We start from the raw sequence: 11036 nt of genomic DNA, 5'->3' as shown, positions 1-11036 counted from the left end.
GCTCCAAGAGAGAAAACAAAAACAATATTGCCCTCGGGTTCTATCTATAGGAATTTGGCAAAAATCATAAGCTTTTTATGACGTTGGCATAGCTTTCATTATTATTATTTTTTTGCATGCAATAATGTTGATAAGAAAAGAAGATAAACAACATAATTTAAAAAAAATAATAATACTAAAAAAAAGTGACAAATGCTTTGGCCTGTATTGGTAAAAAGAGATTGGCAAATATCCTACAAACATACGCAGAACTTAAAGTGCAAATAAACCGCATCACTTTATCAAATCAGGTAGAAATACACCACAAATAAAAAAGAAATATGCTCAAATAAATAAATAAATAGTATTTGTTTACCTCAGTATTGGAGAGATTATGGTCACTTGGTGCAGCAGAGCATTATTATTATTATTATTATTATTATCAATATTATTACTATTCTTATTACTATTAGTCCCCCCCCCCCCAACAAAAGCAAAATCAGAATGAAAAATTCTTTCACTGCATTTCAGTGCATGGAGAAAACTAGTAGCTATATGTTTGCTATTGTCTTTGTAATCATCATTCTCATCATCAATGTCCCAAAATATACGCTGTCATACTATAGCTATAGATGCCAGGAGGAAGCTGTGGTAAGATTAACACCTCTGTCCTGAACAGGCAGAGGAAGAAGAGGTGAAGAGTTTTGTTTTTGTTTAGTTTTTTTCTTTTGAGGAAGTGCATGCGTCGATCAGTTAAATCCTTAAGTGGGAAAATCTCAAGGAGAAAAAATTGTGCTATCTTCATCATTGTGAATAGGCTCCCGGGGGAGGCGAGGTGGGGGAGGTGTGGAAAGAGGAAAGGAACAGGGTGAGGAGGGAAAGCGAGGTCATATTCTGACCAAAAATATACTGTCTGCAGTTCAGTCTTTAAGGATAATGGTAATTTATGTCTGCAGTTTGATCTTTTGGGAGGTTGTCATGCATCTAGCGGGCCGAGGGGAGAGAAGGGGCCTTTGAAGCAGGCGGACTCGTAGTGCTTGTTCAGATAACTCTTGAGCGCGAAGGTCTTGTTGCAGCGTTTGCATTTGAAGTGCTTGAAGGCCGAGTGGGTCTGCATGTGGGCGCGCAGGTTTGAGCGGTCCGCAAAGGCCTTGCCGCAATGGGCGCACCCGAACGGCTTCTCGCCCGTGTGGGACCGCATGTGGCCCTGCAGGAGCCACGGTCGACTGAACGCTTTCCCGCACACGTCACACTTGTGCTTGAGGTCGTGCGTGAGCAGGTGCATGGCCATGGCAGGCATGGACACGTACACCTTCCCGCAGGTTGGACATTTCTTTGCCAGCTTGCTGTCCAGAGAGCGGTGTGTCTGTTTGTGCCGGCTCAGGTTGGAAGACGTGGCGTAGGTTTTGCCGCACTCATTGCAGGTGTGCCTCTGGACGGTCCTGGGGCTGCCGAGGGCTTTCCTTCTCGAGCGGCCATCGGTGATGAAGAAGGCGTCGACTGTGTATCCCTCACTCACCGCGGCGTCGCCGTTTATGTAGCCATCTGTGATTTCTGAGCCTGGGCTGTCGGGAGACTCTGAGTCAGGAGCCCCGTAGTCGCTGTGAATGCCATCGTAGAGGGGATCGGGAGAGGGCACCTTGATGCCACCGTCGCTCTCACCATCGTACACAACAGGGCTGATGTAGTCACTGATGTAAGCAGCTATTGGGAGAAGGAGAAAACAGTATCAGGTAACAGTGGAAGTCAGATTAAACGTTAAGTTTTATCTTAGCCAGGCATAAAAATGGGAAATAGATGCTGTCATCTTGATAGATACTGAACAACAAACATTACTCTATTCACAAGACAGTCTTGTGAGGAAAAAGAGAGGCATACTGGCAAAATCCTCTGTCACCACTGAGTGACCAACATTTTTTATAGTAATAGGACAGGCGTTCATTACAGCACATACTGTTCCACAGGGAGAAAGCAATGACAAATATATAAGTCAGCCTGGATTAACAAAATTAAACTCCTATAGGCATTAAGTCGGAATCTTCTCAAGCTTATCTTTCTTAACAGACACCATAAATGACAGAGTCAAATAAAAATAACTGATGGAAGCACTACGTACCCATAAATCTATCAAAAAAAGGCAAATCTGTTGCAAAAACAGACACTGGTTTATTCAACATGAAAAACTAAATTTTCTGGTTTTCTTCCTAGATGAATCAATGACATTGTTGTAATTTATTTATATCTAACCTGTGTCAGGACAGTTTTTTTATGGCTGATTCAGTTGTTTTACTCAGGCTGAGTTGATTCATCTTAATCGGGTGAGTCAAACTAATTTTTCTTTTTATGGATGTTGTCATATTTATTTGAATTCACGCTCAGGCATTTCAGTGAAACAAAAATGAATCTTGTTTTACGAACAAGTACTTTGTTGTACTTGTGTCAATTTTATTGAATACAAATCTGTTTGAGCCAGCAAAACCGAAGAGATTAAACCTGGCAAAAGACGTGTTGGTTCATTCAACAAGTAAAACTGAATCAGCCGGCCTGGGTAAATAATGAACCAACAGTGGGGATGAAGTTGAGTCAGTCCTAAAAGATTATTTTGATCCAACCCATATATGGGGCCTGACTATGTGATTATATGAGGAAGAAGAGTCAGGGTCACTGATCAGAGTGCATGTTTGGTTGGTGTAATGGATACTGCGATGCACTTTTATGCGACAAACCGAGGTTTGAATCCTTTCATGGTCAGCTATTTAAGATTTTGTTTTTAAACACACTGCAATAAAATGAAATTATTTATTGAAATATGAAGCCAAATCTAGACATTTACAAAACTTTTACTTTTAGTCCTATATTTATTCCAATCCTAAAATGATACCTACAATGAGCTCTGGGTTCATGTCAATAAAAACAGCATAAAGAGATTTACATTTCTACTTTTTAGAAATTTGTGGGGATCTTGCACTCCTAAATATCATGATCTCTATTCTGTCCGATTCAGAGTCAGAAAAAGATGGAGTACAGTTGTCTCCACAGCGAGGTAGTGGTTACCAGTGTTCAGCTGAGTCGAACCAAACCATCGCAAAGCTGGGGGCATGGAGGTTCGAGAGTAGCAATTCTTTCCAATATTAATTTTTTAGTTTATAACTAAGGAGCTAAAATAGGAGTCAGTAAACACTGCATGCTTTTGCCTTATTACTGTGAGTGATAACATGGTTTTAAGTCACAAAACTTTGTATAAGTTTGGACACCCACTTTCAAAAATGAGGGAGCAGCTGTTCCACTGAGCAGACGTCTATAAATGCTACTTTGAAACAAGAAATAATGCTTAATTCTGAAAGAAATTTTAAAAATGGCTGGGGGAAAAAAATCAACAAGTTACATTCAGTGTAACGACCAATGAGAATTAATCATTTAACAAAGCAAAAATCAAATATGTAGGTTATGCAAAGATATTTTTAAGTAACTGAAACATTTACTGTGGTTGTTGGGTTTTTAGGTGTACACCTTCAGTAAGTTCCAATTTTTCCAGTAGCCTAAACATTTCAGCCCTGTGAGATTATAAAGTGTTTTTAAGTGTTCAGTCAAGTTTATTAACATGAATAATGACAGCCTCATTCCTTCAGTATTTGTCACATATGCAAAGTAAATGCAGCACATTACGACAAATTATGAAATCAACTTATAATCATTAAAAAACAACAGCAGTAGTTACTTTTTCCAAGCTTTAACCATCTGTTGATTTTTTTTTAAGACAGAGTATCTGTCTCCCTTTTGCCCTCCTGTGAGCAGCAGAGGTGTACTAGAGGGTGTTAGTCCAGAGCTAATTTAACAACATATATCTCCCTTCAGCCCTCAAGAGATGCAGTTAAAAACACCTCCCCTATAAAAGATAAATGCTCACAGGCTGACCCTGAACTTGGCAAAGAAAAGCTGATTTAGCGTGTGAAACTAAGCACCGGCACCGTGGACGGACCCCGAGCTGCACAGGCCAACAGTGACCACAGTTCTGCAGCGTGGGGCTCAGTCAGTGTTGTTTTTCCTCTATCTGTCCATTTTAAATACTTTAATTTACAAAACAAGCTATTGTAGTGTGACAAAAACTGGGTGGATTATGCTGCTGTCTACACAAGACACTCGGAGAATAGTAGAAATATTTCCACATAAAGATATTATTACATTTAAACACACTAATACACAGTGATGTATAGCTATCAGCTGCAGTCTTTTTTATTAAAACCATAACATACTTTTTGTATTAGAGTCACAAATAGTCAGGTGAAAGATGAATTTATAAGTTTTATCTATATGCACATAGGATTTGTTTTATTTAAACAAGGTCAGCTGAAAAAACAGGCAGAATAACTGGCCCATGCATGTACACCCAACAACAACCAACAGTGTCTTTGGTGTGTTTGGTTGGTGGTTCGAATAAAAAAAACACTGATGGGTTTGAAGCTTACATTTTACCCTCCCTTGAACATAAATGTCCCTAAACACAACCATTGATTCTGCTTATTATTTCCATTTTAAACTTGTGCCTTCTCCAAAAATGTCTGATGAATCTGAAATAAACACAACCTGAAAGGTGGATAAAAAGGGGAAAATGTGCTGCATGGTGGTCAGGATGAGGTATTTTTCGGGAGAACAAGTCTATTCAGGGTTTTCTTTTCACTATATTTCATGAGGAGCATCAGAATGGGGTGCAGAAGCAACAAATCCCACGTGGCACACATATGTGTTTACATGTGATAACACACATTCACTTCAACTACACAGTCCCATGTGAATCCCCTCAAGTACACATGGAACATGGATATATATGACTCTAAAAGGCAGCTCATTCAGGCAGAAAGTTGTCTCTAAAATCATGTACCGTTGTGCTGTGAGGGTAGAAGGAAGCTGCTCTGAGCTATTATGAGCTGGTATAAGGATGGAGACAAAAGGTGACTGCATTACACAAAGCTGCTTATATTAGCAGCGTTTGTTCACCTCGACATCATAAATAATTTGCTTTAACTACACGGTCTACACATGTTTGTGTGCAGCAGTGGGTCAATGACACACAGGTAGAAAGAGAGCAGCAATCCTACAGAACAAATGTGATGCACATGGTTGCTGCTGGTGGTAAATAAGTTTTCAGCTTTAGATCAGCAAGGCAAAATAATCTCTAGGGATGTGATGGTAATATATTGAGAAACAAATGGAAAGTTTTATTTCAAAACAAAAACAATAACCATTCACACCATTACAGTCTAACATCACAGATATATAAGAAAAGTAGCCAGGCGTGGCTTTTAAAATCCTATTTCATTTTCATGTGACAGTTTCACAGTAAGGCAGATGTTGTGAGCATGCAAGTTTATTTTGAAAATCTGCTAAAACAAACAAAAGCTGCCAACACTGCAAAAATACAGAAACACCTGATAAGGGTGCACAAAAGCGTCATGCAGTGTGTCAGATGATCAGCCTATAAAACCTTAAGTTTAATTTGTAATCACATGTGACTGTAATGTTTTTGCAGTCTGTCATTGAATGGTTACATAAAAGAACTACTGGGCTGTTTGTGCTGCACCTGTGTGAGTGTATTATTGGCATACTCAGGGATTTATAATTATAGAATCACGATCAGTGTCACTTTGGCTTCATGTGCATCTCCAACCTCTCAGCAGGCCGAGGGTTAACCCTGCATGCTTGAGTTTTAGTTTAAAACAAATAAAAAACAAGAAGTCAATAAAACATGTGGGAGACTCATGATTTAGTTCCTTTTATAAATGTCTTTTTGAAAGCAATTCAACTTAAACAACAGGCCAAATATTAGGATAGAATAATAGTCTGGTGTAGATTTGCATATGATAATCCTAACAAGTTAATCCTTTTTCAAATTAAAGACATTTTGCTTGTTATTAAAGGAATTTTCCTAATTCTAACAAAACTGAGTCTGGTTGCCTTCTATTCAACTCGATGAGGATAAAATCAGGTTTTAAATAATACTGTAGGGAATCCCTCTGGTGCTTTGGTTCTTGAGACTGACAGGTCTTCGGTGTTTTACTGTCCAAGTCAAAGTCTGGTGTCTTGCAGTTCCTTGGAGCGTAGAGCTCTTACAGCCTGTGCTGAGTACGCTTCCCCACTCTGATATATTCTGAACACGCCAAATACGAGAAGAGCAATAATGTGATAACTCCCTGCTGTCTGATGGAAGTAAGTGAATTTTATTTATATGGTGCCATTCAAGGTAAAAATCACACGGTGTTTCACATCAAAATGACATAAAAGACACAAAGATTAAATAAATGAAGGTGAAATAAAATGAAAAGTAATAAAATGTGCTAAAATCCAATCAGCTAAAAAGGGTGCTACCCATATGTCAGTCTAAAAAGACGAGTCTTTAGCTGTTTTTTACATAAATCTATAGATGGAAGGGTTCTGCAGTGACTGCAAATACTCTGCCCCCTTTAGTTTCTAACCTTGATTTTGGGACATATAACAATCCTGGATCAGGGTCCAGGTGGTGGCATATGGCTATAAAAGTTCAGAAATGTTTATTGGTTCATCACCATGCAGACCCCTAAAAGTCCAGACCAGAACCTTGAACTGAGCTCTGTAATAACAACAAGGAGCCAATGCAGAGAGATCAGCAAAGGTGCAACATGGGAGCACTTCTAGTCAGAAGCTCAGCAGCTGTGTTTCGTACGAGCTGCAGACAAACAAGGAAGATTTACTGAGGCAGACAAGAATGGAATTACACTAATCAATGTGGGACGAAATAAAAGCATGACCATCTATGTCTCTGCATTGGAAATTACACCAAAACAAGAACGAGCAACACTTTTGACACGTAGGTCAAATGGCAGATTACTGTAAAAAAGTCACCCCCAGGTTTTTATTGGTGGGTTTAATCTAAGTGGAAAAGTCTTCAACAATCTGAGGGAGTTCTGTAAAAACTGATTACTTCTAGCCTGTCTGTTTCCCACAGCGACACAGGAGGGTTTCAAGGGAAAAGTCCAGCTGAAAGTCAAACCGTGATAAAGGTCATTTCATTACATTTTGGGGTTTTTTTTGTAAAAAGTATCACCCTGTTGAGGATTTTAAACAATCACAGAACAGGAATTCCTTCAAGTCTCTTTGTCTCATACATGCAGACTAGTCATTTTTCTCTCCTTCCTGACATCCCCCTCCTCCTCAGTGAGATCGATTTGTCTCTCAGACACCTGTTAGTCCTCTGTGCTGTGCTGAGCCGTGCCGTGCTGTGCAGGCAGTGTGACCTACCTTTGTCATGAAGCCGAAGGCTCAGGTCCGTCCGGTGCCGGTAGGCGTGTTCCAGATCCGCCCCAGTGGAGAAATCATCCAGTTTCACCTTTTTCACCAGGAAAGACCTTGGCATGGTGGTGACACACACACGCACACACACACACACTCACACTCACAACAGCACACAAACGCAGCAAAACGCAGATGGAGGCTTGTCCAGCGTGCTGATGGGTCCAAAGAACCAGAGCTGGAGGAAGATTGTCTTCAGGATGTTTCTTTAGAACTGATCCGGTTTAGGAGTCTCTCTTTCTCCCTCTGCCTGCCTGACCCGGTTCAGTTCTTGTGCAGAGAAGGAAGGAAGGGAGGAAAAGAGGAGAAACTGCAACTTCAGCACCGGACAGCTCCCACCGCTGAGGCGGTGGGGAGGGTGGGAGGGGAGGGGGTGCCTCGCGCTTTCTGCGCTCGCGGACAGACGGAAGACAGAGGGCTCTCGGAGCTGTGAGGAAATTATTTAAAAGAATAAAAAAAATGAAAGAGAGAGAAAGGAAAAAGCCGACAGAGGACACCCCGCAGCGAGCTCGGGCCTCTTTAAACAAGACGGGGGGTGGAGGAGGAGGAGTAGGGAGGGATGCTGATAAATAAGAGGTTAAAAAAAATCAAAAATAGGGATGATTTCAGTATCTTTTTTTGTTTGTTTTTATTTTTTTAAAAGTCCTCTTTGCCGAAGAATAGTCCTTATAGTTCCCGTTAATGACTCAGGTGGTCACAAAAAGACTCCGGATGGATCAACAGCATCCCCTCTTCCTATCTCTCTCTCTCTCTCTCTCTCTCTCTCTCTTTCTCTCTCTCTCTGGATCCTTCCTTCTTCACTCTCTTCCCCTCGTCTCTCTCTCTCTCTGCAGCTCCGAGCTGTTCTCGTGAGTGTGCCGTCTCGCGATCAGCTGTTGGCTTTTATACGGCGCAGTGCGCGCGCGCAACAGAAGGAGAGAGAGAGGGGGAGAGAGAGAGAGAGGAGCTGAGGATGGAGGGATGGATGAATGGAGGGATGGATGGATGGATAGACACTCGGGTGGAGAGAGTGCTTAATTTAATCCATCCCGAGTCCCCCGGGAGCAGCGACTGGCCCGGATGATTTATTGAAGCTGTTATCACCCCCTCTTTCTCTTTCTTTCTCTGTCTTTCATTCTCCTTCTTCCTCTTTTCTCCTCATTGTGTGTGTGTGTGTGTGTGTTGGGGGGTGGGGGTGGGGTTAGGCGAGACGCCATGTTTTGTGGAGATAAGAATGAAAATTATTTTTTTTCCAAGCATTCATTGACTTGATTTAGCTATCTTTAACTGAAACATGCATTCCTAATACTGTCCCATTGTGCATGATTTTTTTTTTCTGGGAGTCCACTCTTCCACTCTTAAAAAGCTCATTCTGCTGTCTCTCTCTCTCTTTTTTTTTTTTTTTTTTTTGCTATGACATGAATTTTAAAGGAGGATATTAACTAGCATGCTGAGAGCTTAGTAATTATCATTAATGTAGCCCTGAAGGCAAAAAGGGTGGGGTGGGGGGTAGACCAAGTGGAGTGTTTTACAGTAGCCTAACTACCAGATTAATATGAAGGTAGAGGAATATCTGCTCCAGGGTCACACCGGGTTCACTCACAACTTTTACTGCAAGATAAGTGTGAGCAACAAATATATTTAGATACATCAAATTATCTTTATTATTATTCTCTGTTCTATCCTTAAATAAGTCTAAACTTTGTATCCCACTGAACTGAGACTGTTAGCGACAAACAGCATTTTGTTTTTCCAAAATATCCCGAAACGTTCCCAGGGGTTCTCAAATTCCTCACATGAGTCACAGGGCATCACTCCTTTGTCACCGGAGTTTTAGGCACCGTTCACTTGGCCACACCATCTTTCCAAAACTGTCTTTTTGTTTGCCATTTCTAAAAACATCCTCATAAACACAGAACTATGTTTACAAGGATAGAAATGCTTTCACCCACATGATAACACAGACAATCCAAATTGTTGGAGTAGCTATGTAAGGCCTGTATATGATGCTGTTTGTTGTCTTAAAAGTACACCAGAAATAGGAAACAAGACATGGAGCAGATGCTCCAAATTTTAATAAACACAAGAAGATAAAGACCAGGATGATGACTACAAGAGGATCAGGGCATTATATAGATAATTTTTTTATAAATATGAACATAGAGGACAAGCTTCAGTAAGTTGGGTAGTGTCTGTGCTGTTCTCAATAAGGACTACCAACTGTAAATAAAAAAAAAAACTAAAGCAGATATCAGAAGGTGATTCCCTAACTCCTGGACTGCTGTATTTTATAACAAAACTCTTGAAATTCTGTTCTGGCTATTGGCGAAAGCCAACTCTTTTGGCCTTGAGCTTCTGCAAGCTCAAATCTCATGAGTTGACCAAATATTTGCACTCATTTTTATGTAAAACTGCGCCCTCCAAAAGTGTGATAACATAATATCAAACATATATTATTAAATATATAGGAAAAAAATAAGTAGCTTGTTCACATTTAGCCTTAAACTGGGCACAACATTTAAATGCATCATAAGTAACTTCAAAGTTATTTGTTGGGGTTTGACCTCTCAGCAAATAAATGCACTTTTCTTAAATCAATTTTTGATGTTTCCTTATGTAAATATGCACATTTTACTGTATTCACTCTATGTACTAAATGTTTCATGGCAATGTTATTTAATAGGAAGATTTTTTTATGGAGTTTTTTTGGTTTTGCTAGAGACTTGTCACAAAGTATCTGTATGTACATGTTCGTCCGAGCGCTTGTGAAAAGTTATTCTAAAGTTAAACAGTAAATTACTCAATTCACACGTTTTGAACCAACATTTAGCTGTTTTTGGTTTTTAGCCACACGTCCTTCAGCTGAAACGCTGTCCTTTCATGGTGGCGATGTAAATGAACTCGTATTCTCCACGAGTCAGACAGATGGAGAAGGACAGGAGAGATGTCAAGTTAAATAGGCAGAATGAGGATGATTTGCAGAGGAATGAGGGCAATAAGTTTGTTTTCAGACTCGGCGGTGATGATGAGAAAGGTGATAATGATGAAGACGAGCTAAGTGAGGCGTTTGAGTCACAAAGATGTTGGGGGGGGGGGTAGTGGAGTCACGTAAAGGTGCTTCAGTATGACTAATAAGTTAGACTTCTTATAGATTACAGGCCGCATGACGAGTAATATATGTGTGTTCAGTGTTTTTGATGATGCATTATGACTGTGAGAGCACTCGTGGCAGTGTGTGATGTGTGTGTGTGTGCACGCGTGTGTGTGTGTTTTCCTACCAGTCCATCTGTTGTTCTTAATCAGAGGAAGAGCAGATGAGTTCTGTCACCTGGAGACTGGCTCAGGGAGGTTCAATTAAAACACACACACACACACACACAACTGGCTGAACACACAATACACAACCGCCTCTTTAACTACTGCCAGTTGACTAAAATAACCCCCAACAATAACAACATATTTTATCATCATTAGAGCCTGTGTGGATTCTCATTCACAGCCTAACAAACACATGTGGACGAAAAAAAAAAACGCACACAGGATAAACAAGCATGAGATGTTTCTGAGCACAGCATGTTTTTCACACATCATATTTTAGATATTTTAAATTTGGCGTTGTAAAAATATCTCAAGTGTTTATTCAAAGCAACAGAATGACAAAGTTTTTGGATCAGACTGAGGATGTGAGAGCAATGTCGAAAGATAAAAGTGGCAATATTTTACCACAGCACAGACGAGCGAGAGCTGAAGCCAAA

The 11036-nt window shown here is 40.3% G+C and overlaps 1 protein-coding gene across 1 annotated transcript; it reads right to left on the bottom strand.

Moving 5' to 3' along the window:
• Window positions 1-464: 464 nt before the first annotated feature.
• Window positions 465-9028, bottom strand: LOC108241025 (transcriptional repressor scratch 1). Its single transcript, XM_017424915.3, has 2 exons — window positions 7252-9028; window positions 465-1683 (listed from the first exon to the last, which is right to left on the bottom strand). The coding sequence occupies exons 1-2, from the start codon at window positions 7364-7366 to the stop codon at window positions 956-958; spliced, it is 843 nt and encodes a 280-aa protein (XP_017280404.1). The 5' UTR covers window positions 7367-9028; the 3' UTR covers window positions 465-955.
• Between the last annotated feature and the right edge of the window lie 2008 nt (window positions 9029-11036).

The sequence above is a fragment of the Kryptolebias marmoratus genome, linkage group LG16, assembly GCF_001649575.2.
Source record: "Kryptolebias marmoratus isolate JLee-2015 linkage group LG16, ASM164957v2, whole genome shotgun sequence".
Classification (NCBI taxonomy): domain Eukaryota; kingdom Metazoa; phylum Chordata; class Actinopteri; order Cyprinodontiformes; family Rivulidae; genus Kryptolebias; species Kryptolebias marmoratus.
Note: the sequence above shows the minus strand (reverse complement) of the source record. Positions and strands in the feature narration are given on the sequence as shown.

Excerpts from the sequence above, each read along its gene's own strand:
- LOC108241025 (XM_017424915.3), bottom strand. The coding sequence starts at position 7,366 with ATGCCAAGGTCTTTCCTGGTGAAAAAGGTGAAACTGGATGATTTCTCC. Across the intron at positions 1,684-7,251 it reads CCTTCGGCTTCATGACAAAG|CTGCTTACATCAGTGACTAC; the intron begins GTAGGTCACACT and ends TTCTCCCAATAG.